The sequence below is a fragment of the Maniola hyperantus genome, chromosome 9 (genome assembly GCF_902806685.2).
Source record: "Maniola hyperantus chromosome 9, iAphHyp1.2, whole genome shotgun sequence".
Taxonomy (NCBI): domain Eukaryota; kingdom Metazoa; phylum Arthropoda; class Insecta; order Lepidoptera; family Nymphalidae; genus Maniola; species Maniola hyperantus.
Window position 1 is genome coordinate 1,455,666 of NC_048544.1, and position 12,666 is coordinate 1,468,331.

Genomic DNA, 12,666 nt, shown 5'->3' on the forward strand with positions numbered 1-12,666 from the left:
TTAAATATTTGTAGTATTTGTTTTTATACTCGCCGATATTACGTGATCTTCAGGTGGAATAACTTGGAAATTGCTTATTTCATCCAAAAAAAATTTAGATTCATTAAATTTTCTTCTGTTATCTGTATTGACGAGTACATTAGGTTCAAGTTTCTGCTCAATTTTGTGGTTCAAATTTGTAAGTTTTTTTAAATTATTATTGTTCAAATTTTGTACACTATTAGTGTGTATATGTCCGTGGTATACAAGGCTTGCTAACAATTGCGACGGGGACTTATTTTTCATTGGAATGCTTTGTTGATAAGCATAAACAAAAGGAATCGTATCGTTTTTGGGCTCATTTGGAGGGAAAAATACATTTTTATTCCCACCATGAGATTTCCAATCTTTAGAAAGATCTAATTTAATTTCTAAAGCAGATTTTTCTGTGGGTTTAATAGTAGTATGTTGATTCTTTTCAATAGCAAATTTTTCAGAAAATTTTTGAAGGAACGTCTGAAGAATTTGCGTATTTGTATCAATCTTTCTAAGTATTTCAAATGTCACTTTCTCATTTTGCTTTATTGTTTCGATTATTTTGGATTTATCAGTTACTGCTGTTTCAGTTGTTGATGATAACACAGTAATTACGGGTTTGGAAGTAGTTGTAAGATGTTTTGGCTCAGTATTGTAAAATTCTTGCAGCTTTCTTACGGAATCCGTTAGTTTTTCTACATTTGTTGTATCCATACGATTGTCGTCACCCGTTAATAGCTTTATTATTTTATCAATATTATATTCTTTGATCGGTTCAATAATTTTTTCTAGATGATTACTTTCTCTAAGCAAACTATTCAGTTGTAGATCAACTCGTTTCTTATGTAATTTTAATAAGGCCTTTATTTCTTTTTGTTGGTCAGTTAAATTATCACTTTGTGGCTGCGCTATCTTTTGTATTTCTTCAGTCTTATTTAATTTTTCTATTTTGGATATTTGAGATACATTTAGCAAAGTATAATAGCGTAGGCCATTGTCGTCGTAACTTTTATTAACACTGGTATGAACCTCTTTAAAACCTGCATTTGGATTCGTTTTGTTTTTTGGTGACATTTTAACCGAAACTCTGTAATTTGTCCCTGATAGTGGTGGCATCAAAGCGCGAACCATTTCCTGGACCTTTGGGGCACTCAAGTCTTGCAAAACTGTTGCAAGATTGTTTTCAGTGGCTATTCCTATTATTTGTTTCTCTATTGCTGGTTCAGATGATGCTTCGATTCTGTATGGTCGATCAGTTTTCCTATACTGTTTTTCATCAAAGTATATTTCTTCTCTTGAGCTAGAACCTTTATCCAGAAATATGTGAGGGTACTTAGACATAAGTCCATTTGACCTTACGGCTGTATTATATACACTTTCAGTTAATCCGTCTTGTATAATAGGGTTTTGAATTCTGTATATATTACTGAAAGGCGATTCTCGTCAATATTATATTCAGTGTTTTTATAATTTATGTTTGTATTCCCAGTTTCAACAGTTTTTAATCATAGTTTCTTTGTCCACATAAGAGTTTCTTTTGAAATGAAAAATATGTTTTCATCAGAATTTTTTTGTGATGGCTTGCTTTGTGGCCGATCTCTGGCAACAATTCTAATGTTATTAACATGCCGTTTATTCCTCTTATTGTTTATAAATATTTTTTTCTTTGCCATCGCTTTCGTATTCAAGTATCTGTATAGTTTAATTTTAGACTTTAAGTTTGAGATCTTTTTCACGTTAACAGATCGCCTCTTTCTGTTGAAAAGGTTAGCAATACTAAATATTTCAGAAGGTTTTAATTTTTTGTTCATAATTCTTTTATTTACAATCATAGGCACTTCTTTGAATGATAAGTTTGTGGGTAAGTGGATATCATTGTAATTTGTATCATAGAGAAAATTATTTGCAATGTTTTTTCTGTTGTGCAATTTCAATTTGTAGTTGTGGCGTTTAAATATGTTAAGATAATTATTAAATGATGGGTTTTCTTTAAAAAATATGTTTAATTTATTAGCATTATAATAATTGACCCCTACATTCGTTATTGAACGTTTGTGAGCTTTGTGTAAATTTTCAACATTTCTTTTTGCTATTTCGTGATATGTTTCTACAAAATTATTCACTTGATTTACAGGAGATTCATTATTTGTATTGTCATCAAGATCATATGTTTTATGATATTCTCTAATTAGATTTTCTAACCCATTAAACATTTTCAAGCTATCTTTATCCGGGGTCTCACCTCTATACTGATTAAAACCAATTGAAAAGCCTGATCCATCAATGTCTTTTAAAAACAAAGTCACATTACCAGAATTAGGATTCAATAATCCAGTAGTATCACCTTCGTCATCTGCTTCTATATTAAGGGGGGCTTGAAATCTTTTTAAAATTCCATTTTTTAAGTCGTAGTCAATATTAACCTCATTCATTTCGGCAGAGTTAACAGCTTTTGATTTTGACAAAAAGTTTGGACCATAATATTGCTTTTTCCACGTATCTCCGAGCTTATCAGTTATCTTCTCATGATACTCTAATGTTTTGCCTATAGGGTCAAGTACTCTATGCTCAATAGGCTCCAAAGATTTTTCATTCTTAAGTGAAACTTTGGTCTGGCTGTAATTAATTGGGTCCTGAATTCGCTTGACAAACTTAATATGTTCAACGCTATTACCTTTATTACCTTTTTCTTCAATATCAGAATCTAGGGCTTTTTGTATTTTATCTATAAGACTTCTGACAAGTTTCTTCTTCTTTTCTCCTTTTATACCCTTTCCATCAAAATGTGTTTCTATTTCAATGTATAGGTTATCGTCATCCTTGGTAACTCCTTCATGGATGGGTTTTATTTTTGATGATGTTTCATTATCGGAGTATTGAATTTTGATCTGTCTCTTTAAGCGTTGAGTTTTAACTTCTGCGTTGTTTTGCAAATATTCATAGTTTGGAAGTGATTTTTTTTTCAAATAATCCTCTAGTACTTTGTTAAGTAATAGACTGGGTGTATTTTTACCATTTTTGGAAGTATTCTGTTGCATGTTATTTGGTTCTGCAGTTATTTTGTTTTTATTTATTAAAGATTTATTTTCTTTTTCATGAATTGTTTTACTCTTGTTAGTTTTTTGTGTCTTTATTTCGTCATGCATTTGGCTTACTTTGATTAATTTTCCATTATATATTAACTTTATTAGAGCTCCTACATTTTCTTTTGGGTGTCTGTAAATAAATATAACTTCATAGGTAAATTAACATGAAAAAAATGCAGTATATATGATTAGCTATTATTTAATAAATAATTATATGACAATGTATATTATTATAACACAAATATTGTATTTTATCTTACGATCTATTAGATGCTTCGGATCTATTATCTTTTTCATTTATTTCAATGACTGTTTTTATGAACACATTCTGGTCTGTAAAGAATAATAAATGTTAAAAAATTAAAAATCTTATAGATTCAAAAACACGAAGAGTATATTTTGTTTGACCTTTTAAATTATGATTTTCATTTGTAGCGTTTATTTCATTAGAAAGAGAAGCTTTCGCTATTAGCTCCTCGAGCTCTTTGCATTTAATTAATTCATCCAAAAATTTGTGTTCCTCGTTATAATTATCTTTATTATAATTGTATATGAAACCAGGTATATCTTTCAATATCTCTTTAAAATTGTCGGAAGATCTAAATACGTTCAGTTTCTTATCTATAAAAAACAAAACCACGTAGATAATGAAATGTTGATATAAATAAGTAAATGAGCTTTCTGTAATATCCATACAAAAAGCTTCTATGAATTGATAAAAAAATGTTAATATTACAATACCTTGTGCACTTTTATTATCAATGCGTTTATTAAAGGTTTGTTTACGTTCATTAACTTTTTTTAAAACATCGTTTAAGTCCATATGCTCTATTAAACCTTGTGAAATAATGTTATGCTTTGCGAGATGAAGTAAATCCTCATTTCTAATGCCTTGGAGCCAATTTTCCTCGTTTTTTGTAACTTCGACCTTTGTGGAAGTAGTTTCTAGCTGTCCTTCTTTTTTAGCTTCTTCTTCATCTAGTTCTTCTAAAAGGTTAGCTAATCGTCTAGTTAAAATCTTTTTGATTGTAGAACTTTTTGCATGATAAATGGTTTCTGATTCTATAACAAAATTTGTAAATATTACTTTTATTATTTAACTAGGCACACAAAATATTATATTACACCTAATATTATGTTTAATTACGTCTTCAATAAACTTTTATGCATGAACCTAGTTACCTATGGATCTTTTAGTTCTATAAGATTGATTAATTTCACCGTCGTAGTTTTTGTCTTCATTAGATATCCGTTCTTTTGGTTCTTCTATAAGACTTTCTTCATCATTTATAAAAGTTTCTGGTATGTCTGAAATTGTTTTTAAACCAATATTAAATGTACTTGGATTTCTCAAATTGTATGTTATGTAACTTAAATGTTAACATAATCTAAATATATAAAACGAAAGGGTGAATGACTGACAGACTGACTGACTGACTGACTGATCTACTAACGCACAGCTCAAACTACTGGATGGATCGGGTTGAATTTGGCATGCAGATAGCTATTATGACGTAGACATTCGCTAAGAAAGGATTTTTTGAAAATTCAACTCCTAAGGGGGTAAAATAAGGGTTCTAAATTTGTGTAGTCCACGCGGACGAAGTCGCGGGCATAAGCTAGTATGTTATATAAACCAGAAGAAAAGAAGGCTGGCCAATAAAATGAAATAAGGTGTCACCGACAGTCCTCTGTGCAGGGCCTGCATGGAGGTTGATGAAACACCGACGCACGTACTCCTAGAGTGCACGGGCGTAGCAGATCAACGCGAGCGCCATTTAGGTTCCCCGACCTCACTCCATGAAGCCTCGGCAACCTGGGCGGTCTGTTTGGCTTCTGGAGCGAGCTTGGATGGCTGGAGTGAAGACTTCGGCGGGGAGGGGCGATGCACGCACAACAGACGGAAACGTTTAAGCGCGGAAACCAGCCCAGAGCGAAGAAAGAAAGAAAAAGAAAAATGAATGTGCGAGGAAAAAGAGAAAACTCATTCCACAGTATACCTACTCACATTTTTTCTTATTCGACAGTAAACCATCGATATCTACAAAAACATTAGTCAATATCACTGTAAAAGTGAATGCGACTGCCAACAATGTCACACAAAACACTCTGTAGAAAACAACGTCGTAATCCCATCGTGACATTTTGTGTTGTTAAGTTTATGATTATTGTAATTTATTGATTCATTCGACAAATCTTTTTCTTGTTCTTTTGTTTTATGGATTTCAGTTGCATGAAAGGCATTCACATTTCACACAATATACTTGAATTCATAATACGAAATTGAATTAATTTATCTAACGATAGAACGTTTATTTTCGAAGCGAATATCACAAATAATTTTAATAAAATTTACTACCAATACTTTAAATTAATTAAATAGAAGGTAAGTTTTTAATACTAAAAGTTAACATATTCATGTTTTAAGAACTTTTTCTGTTTAATTGAACACTGATATTCAACTGTGCGTTGATAAGTTCTACATGGGACTGCTAAGAGCAATTGTTTTGTAAATAACACCATATAAAAGAACCATACAATGTAGGTAGTTCTTGTTGGAAATTTTGTTTTATAGACTTAAAAATGCATGAGTATTTTTATTACTTCCGCACAGAGTTCTTTAAAAATAGGATAGATATTCGTGTACAGCAAACTGATTAGTTGTTAGTTTGCTGTAATACTATGGGTTAATTTCCGTCTCAGATAAACTTACAAAATGATGATTTTGTAGGAATCATCAAGAGCGTTTTATGATCGCAATAACTTTTAATTGGATGATGCTGCGTCAATACCTTTTTGCAACAGAGATACCATAAATTCAGCTAATCACAACAATTGCGATTAAAATAATGATTAAATGCCTACATGTTTTCCGGAATCGACCAGCAGGAGACAGGCGTTAATAGCTATGGTAACATAGTTTTAACTTATTCAGTTGTTAGCGTTCCTTAGACCTTTCTAGCATTAAAAAATCGGTAAAATACGTGTCGGACTCGCACACGAAGGTTTCTGCACTATCTTACAAGAAATGGCAATTTTTTTTTAATTTTCATTGCGGCCATTTTGAAATTTTTATTTTTGCTTTATTACTGCACTTTATGTGATGACAACAAAGTTTGGCTGTTCTTGTACGTACTATATTTTCTAGATCTAACCAGAACTATTGCCAAGGTGTCTCATAAACGTCTATAAAATATTAGGGGAATACCTATCTGACAGATATTAACGTTCTGACAGTACTTACTCGTAGTTATGCACGTTTTGCAAACTTTTTTAGGTCCTGTAACTTACCAATCGGAGGGGTACAAGGGGGTTCTTTATCTCCTCTGGTATTTAACTTATACATTGATGAGTTAAAAGCTACACTAGGTTCTACACCAGTACATTAAGCACGTATATTATAGGTAACTTCGCGTGCTTTATATTAAAAACCAGTGTCCATGCAGTGCGACCCTGTAGCGTAACAGTCAGAACAAAATGTAATTAATAATTAATGAATCAGGGAATAATATGGTATTGTAATCTGTTTTGGTAGCCAAATAAATAAAATAAAAGATTACTACACTAATGGAATACTTGAAATCATATAAATTGATAATTGGTTCAATTTATTTAATTTAGTGAAGTCAGTTTATTGATTTACTTATTTCCAATTGATAATTGTAAATATGACTTGAGAAGGATCGTCGTTGTAAAGTTTTCTAACAGTAGATATCGACCTACCAAAGATAACGTTACAGTAGATAAAATTATGAACAAAACTAATAACTATTTATAAACTTTATTGTTGAATTTACAATTTTATATAATGTTACATTAGCTGTTATACTTATTACTAAAGTTGTATTGTTCTATTATTTACGATTTTAAAGACGTATAATACATTTTCCACTTAATTTGTTATCGATCCATTTTCATCTTGATTAGTCTTTCGTTAATTCTGAAAAAAAAAACATTTTAAGTTAATTTTAGTTACGCTTATTTAAAAATCACAAATCACAGCTCTATATACGAGTATCCCTCTAATTATTTTAAGGTTAGAATTATTTAGGCATGCAGACTTACTTTCTAACATCAGCCCGCCTCTGGCGCTGAAGATCAAAAGCCATGGGGTCGACTTGAACCCTGGAGTCGCTGTCCAAGCCTGGCATTATGTCGGAGAAGCCACCGCTGTCCGCATCACCTGCAAAATGAAAATATGAATGATGACGTGACAAAATAAATTAATCTTTATCTGTGACTGACCGGGTTTCACAGACCTCTGACCTAACCATTCCCGATTTCTACAATTCTTAAGTAGGTATAATAAGTATTGAGTTTGTTATTAGCTTCTCACCGGTAGTTTTGTTTTCATAAACAAATATTTTTCACTTAACTGTTTTAAACAGTGTTTAAAAGACTTGTAAGTTTCGCTTCACTGGCCAAATAATTCAAGTCTGGCAGTGATCGTTATTATAGTCGACACATTGTAAACTGAGTCGTCGATTTATCTGTCTGTTTCGCTCGCACTTACAGGTCGTAGGTAAGTGCGAGCAAAACAGACAGATAACTCGACGACTCAGTTTTAAATGCGTTGACTATAGCGATACGACCGCCAGTGCATGCTCTAAAGTTCTCTTCCTAGTTTTTTTCTTCTTTCCTTCTCTGTATTGTTTGTTTGCAATAAAAATAAAGTAGTTTGCAGGCCGGCCTGAAATCCGAAAGGCCAAAATCTGCTGGATTATTGTTATCTTCTTGTTTCTAGTTACTTACCAATGCGGGCTAGGTCGCTAGCATGTAAGCTCCCATCGTAGTACACTGTGCCTTCCGTGTCAGGTTTTATTTCTGAAATTACAAAAGAGACCACGTTTATAAAACTGACCTAATTTTAAATATCGCTAGTAAAAAGTGACCTATCTCAAATTGTTTCATTAAATTATTGGGGTTTTTTAGTGTCTATTTGATTGGTAACATTCTTTTTCTTTAAATGTTAATTTGACTAACGTACCATATTCTTTCAATTTGTTCTCCAGTTCGTCGTTGTCTGCAAGAAAAATTTTGAGTGGTCATTTTAAATTGATGTAATGTATCTAATGAGTCCGCACATATCTCTATCTGTTACTTATAATATTCATTTTGTCAAAACTTATAAGGATCAATCAGGACCATGGTATAAGTAAAAATACTAAAAATCACAGAAATCACTGGACCTAATAAGTCCACGCGTATTTGTTACTTATGATGTTAATTTTTCAAAACTTATAAGCCTCAATCAGGACCCTAGTATAAGCAAAAATACTAGAAATAACAGAATATAATTATAGTACTAACGTACAGAAATAAATGTCCAGTATATTTCAATATTACATCTACTTAGATGGGGTCGCCATCGCCACTTCACACAACGCCACACGTTCACTTCACTTCACACACACAACATCGCCGTTCACACTTACGGAAACTCTTTATTTTTTCCCAATAAAAACAGCATTAGAGTTAACTCAGGGAAAAAGCAATTTCCATTTCAAATTTCAGCCAAATCGGTCCTGGTATTGTCGCGTGAAGGACTAACAGACATCCTAACAGTCCAACTTTCGCATTTATAATATTAGTATGGATTAGAGGATTATGATTAAAATACTTTGGCAATGTTTTGTATTGTTATTCTTACCTGGGAAATACATAACAGTAGTATTGATATCTTCAGTAATTGTTCCTGTATTCTGAACATTCTGCGTCTGTGGTTTTAAGGTCGGTGAAGTCTCTGTAACTAAATTTAATATAAATTCTGTAATTGGAAGGAATAATTTTGATAAATTGATAATTTTAAAATACAAAACTTAAAAGTTTTGAATTTCTTGTACCTACAGTTTTTCTTACAACTTTTCTTAAAAACTATTAAAATGGAAAGAAAAGTACATAATCTATAAAAGTTATCTAATCTACATTTTGGATCGAGATTTATTTTATTCAGTAAGTATTGTTTTATGAACATTTCATAATCTTAGATTTCAGATTCTTACGCAATACTTCCTCTTCGTTTTGGCTGACTTGCGGAGTTGTGGCACTGAGCGTAGTGGGACTTGCAGCCATCAATGGAGATATTTTCAAGTCTAAAATTCATACACATAACATTAGAATAATATTTGAGACATAAAGTTAAAATGGCGAATGAGAACTTAAACTTTATGCTTTAATAGTGCAGTGAAAATTTGTTAGTGGACACTTTGTTTAGGAATTAAAAATTTCTTACCAATGACTTTTAATCTTCTCAACGCCTTTTCTACGCACCAATTCAAAACCTGTAAGTTAACATTCTGGCCTATTTCTTTACAAAAGTTTAGTGCCATTGTGGTGAATGCGTCTACTTTTTTGGTAAGGTCTATTTTCAAATCACCAGTGTTGACTATATTTTCTTTAATATCAAGTACTTTATTAATTTTAGGAGTTGTTGTACCTATTAGACCTTTTTTATGATTATTTTTCTTGGAATACTTTATCCATCTTCTATTTCTTTGTTTTTTAGATTCTATAGTTTTATTAACAGGCATTAGAAGTGTCGAATTTTGTTTTAGTATTTGGTTTCTTTTCTTTTTAGCTATGCTGTTTTCTGTGTCTTCAGAAGCAGCTAGAAAAGTCGCCAGGATCTTATTCTTCATCAAATCATCTATGAAAGTATTGTTAAAATAGTATTTGTATATCAACTCGTCTACTGGTTGATAGTCTTTCTCATCTAGTATCATTTGGTCTTGATTTTCTAGTCTAGTAAAAGCTGGTACGGAAAATAAATTAATTTTTACAGTTTCAGTTGTTGGTGTAGGAGGTGGCAAAGTAGTGGTGGTAGTCGTTGATGTGGTGTAAACAATTCTTATTGGTTCAACTTTTTCCGCAGCCGGCTTTACCTTTGGTTTAACTATAGCGGTATTTAATTTCGTCGGGGTCAAGTTTCTAGAATCTATGTAAATTTGCTTCGCCTTTTTCAAAATCCGCGCAAAATTGTTTTGTCTGTGAGATATTTCACTTTGGGTTTTGGATATTATGTTCTGTTTTAAATTTATCTTTTCATTTTGTACTAGCATCAACTTTTGCACGTTATAGAACTGTCGCTGCTGTGCTAAGAATTGTTTCTGCTGATTTTCAAACTCTTTTAAATTTTTAGCCAAGTCCTTCTCTCTATTGTTAAATCTTTGTTCTTTTTCCTTTAATTTATCTTCCATTATTTTCAATTCTTCGTTAAGATTCACCATAAATAAGTATTTAGAGTTGAAATCTTCAAATTTACTAGTCAATATTTCAGCATTTTTTGTGAATTCGTCATTAAGATCATACAATCTGTTATGAATCCTTTTTATATCCTGATGTTGTTTCATTATCTTTTTGAATGTTTTTGTGAGCATCGACAAAACTTTTAACAGACCTCTCTCATTGATCGGATTGTTTTTTACATTTTCTATTTTGTTCGGTAAGATTTTATAAACGTTAATATTTGGTGTGGGTGCATTATGCCAAGCCATTTCTTCTTTACCGAATATATTTTTATCTATTTTGTTAATGTTAATGTCTGTCGAATTATCATCTTCAGTAAATTCTATTTTTTTTATTACTTCAGATTCGTACTCACGTTGACTCATACTTCGCTTCGGTATTGTGTTAGGTCTGTCGGTGAGAGATTTATTTGATTTTTCAACTGGAAATATGTTGGTTAAATTATTGTTATCTTTTATAGTTGAAGAGTTATCCTTTTTTATGTTATGTTGTATGATGGCTTTTTTGTTGATCACTTTACTATCGACTCCGTCTTTGTCGTTAACATCTTCCTCAGAAATATCAGTTTGTGGGTCTTTTTTATTATTGAGAATTACAGCGATTTCATACGGATAGTCGTTAAGAATAGATGCTGGTTTCAGAGTTGAAATTATTTTAGACTCTTCTGCAGTTCTAGCGTCTACATTTGGACAATTATACTTATTGTTGCATTTCACTTTATTAGCAGAAAGTATTTTTGATTTGTCTGGAAATTAAAAAGTTTATCAAAAATATAATGTTAATAGAATTTTGGATAAATTTTAACAACTCGGGCTTAAAACTTTTAACAGACAGGAATAAATAACATTCATCTGCATCTAAGATTAAAATATAATTTTATCAAGCTTTATGAAAACCTTGACATACCTTTCATCGATCGTTTGCCCCTTTCCATATTATTATATCCAGAGAATAATGCCGAATCCGCCATGTTCTGTCGGAACGCGTTGAAGTTATTTTGAAGCACATTATCGTCATCGAGGGAATTAGCTCTAAATATAAAATCATTTGCAAACTTCCTGTCCCTGTTGTTTCTTATCCATAAACCTTTATTAACTATATTATTTCGCTCTAACTTCGGTTTCACATAGTTCGATTCATCTTCCAAGTACGCAGCAGATATTAAGTTCAATAAATTGAATATGTTTATGTATATCGATATTTTTATTTGTTTATACATCATTACTAACTGCTATTATTACTCGGATGTCTTGACTATACAATGAAATGAATGATGGTGGATGAATGAAGAATTCGGAATGTATATGCAGTGTGATACGAGGTTTAAATTTATTTGTAAACATGAATTTAGTGATGTTATGTGAACGTCGATACTGGATTTTCAAATAAAAATTTAATCAAATTATAGAATTGATCCAAATATTAGGTCTTAATCTTTACGAGATGAGAAAATTATTAATGTTTTCTCGGTAGAAACCGGTGCTTTACATTGTGGATATAGAAGTCATTATGTTTTGTAAAATTTCGAAAATGCGCTTTTATTCGCTGGCAATGTAAATCGATATTAAGAAATTGTCCAATGACGCATCTTAGTTTTTTCTTGATTAGGTATAGAGACACTCTGTTCACGTTTTTTCTAGCATTTACCCTAACTACACTTTCACTAATTTATTGTGCACTAAATCAAAAGGTACAATCCATTTTAGGGTTCCGTACCTCAAAAGGAAAAACGGAACCCTTATAGGATAACTTTGTTGTCTGTCTGTCTGTCAAGAAACCTACAGGGTACATCCCGTTGACCTAGAATCATTAAATTTGGCAGGTAGGTAGGTCAATGACCAGACATATGGGGAAAAGTCTGAAAATCGTGAATTTGTGGCTACACCACACAAAAAAAAATTAATTGTGGTCATGAATTACTAACAATTAGTGTTTTCAATTTATATCAAGTATGGTATATATGAAAGAGCTTTACTTGTGCATTCTAAAACAGATTTTTGTTTATTTTTATGTATCATAGTTTTTGATTTATCGTACAAAATGTCGAAAAAATGCGACTGTAGTATGGAACTCTCGGTGCGGGAGCCTGACTCGCACTTAGCCGGTTTTAATTATACCGAATTTACTTCTCTAATTTGTGATACCTACCAAGTATTTAATGGTGATATTTTTCGTCGATATCGATACCTTTGTAAACGTAGGTACAACATTATTGTTTATGTGTACACGTCGATTTTGTGTGAGTAACAAACACGGAATTTTTTGCTTTATTTGAAAACCGATGAAATCTTTTAGACCTTTTTATTACTACGACTGTTTA

The 12,666-nt window shown here is 31.7% G+C and overlaps 2 protein-coding genes across 3 annotated transcripts; both read right to left on the minus strand.

The window, feature by feature from the left end:
- On the minus strand, positions 1-5,344 carry LOC117985175 (trophozoite exported protein 1-like). Its single transcript, XM_069500862.1, is given in 7 exon segments — positions 1-1,427; positions 1,430-3,231; positions 3,362-3,434; positions 3,510-3,722; positions 3,843-4,163; positions 4,284-4,409; positions 5,110-5,344. Coding segments are annotated over 7 exon segments (4,098 nt in total). The 5' UTR covers positions 5,246-5,344.
- A 1,528-nt stretch (positions 5,345-6,872) lies between these two features.
- On the minus strand, positions 6,873-12,353 carry LOC117984884 (repetitive organellar protein-like). 2 transcript variants are annotated; one of them, XM_034971546.2, is made up of 8 exons: positions 11,253-12,353; positions 9,334-11,091; positions 9,104-9,193; positions 8,752-8,850; positions 8,089-8,124; positions 7,854-7,925; positions 7,167-7,284; positions 6,873-7,041 (listed from the first exon to the last, which is right to left on the minus strand). In XM_034971546.2, the coding sequence occupies exons 1-8, from the start codon at positions 11,566-11,568 to the stop codon at positions 7,002-7,004; spliced, it is 2,529 nt and encodes an 842-aa protein (XP_034827437.1). In that variant the 5' UTR covers positions 11,569-12,353; the 3' UTR covers positions 6,873-7,001. The 2 variants fall into 2 exon arrangements, with proteins under 2 accessions (XP_034827437.1, XP_069356933.1); XM_069500832.1 differs by having other exon boundaries at positions 8,752-8,868.
- Between the last annotated feature and the right edge of the window lie 313 nt (positions 12,354-12,666).

Excerpts from the sequence above, each read along its gene's own strand:
- LOC117984884 (XM_069500832.1), bottom strand. The coding sequence starts at position 11,568 with ATGATGTATAAACAAATAAAAATATCGATATACATAAACATATTCAAT. Across the intron at positions 8,869-9,103 it reads AAACGAAGAGGAAGTATTGC|AATTTATATTAAATTTAGTT; the intron begins GTAAGAATCTGA and ends TTCCAATTACAG. Across the intron at positions 7,285-7,853 it reads TAGCGACCTAGCCCGCATTG|GTGATGCGGACAGCGGTGGC; the intron begins GTAAGTAACTAG and ends TTCATTTTGCAG.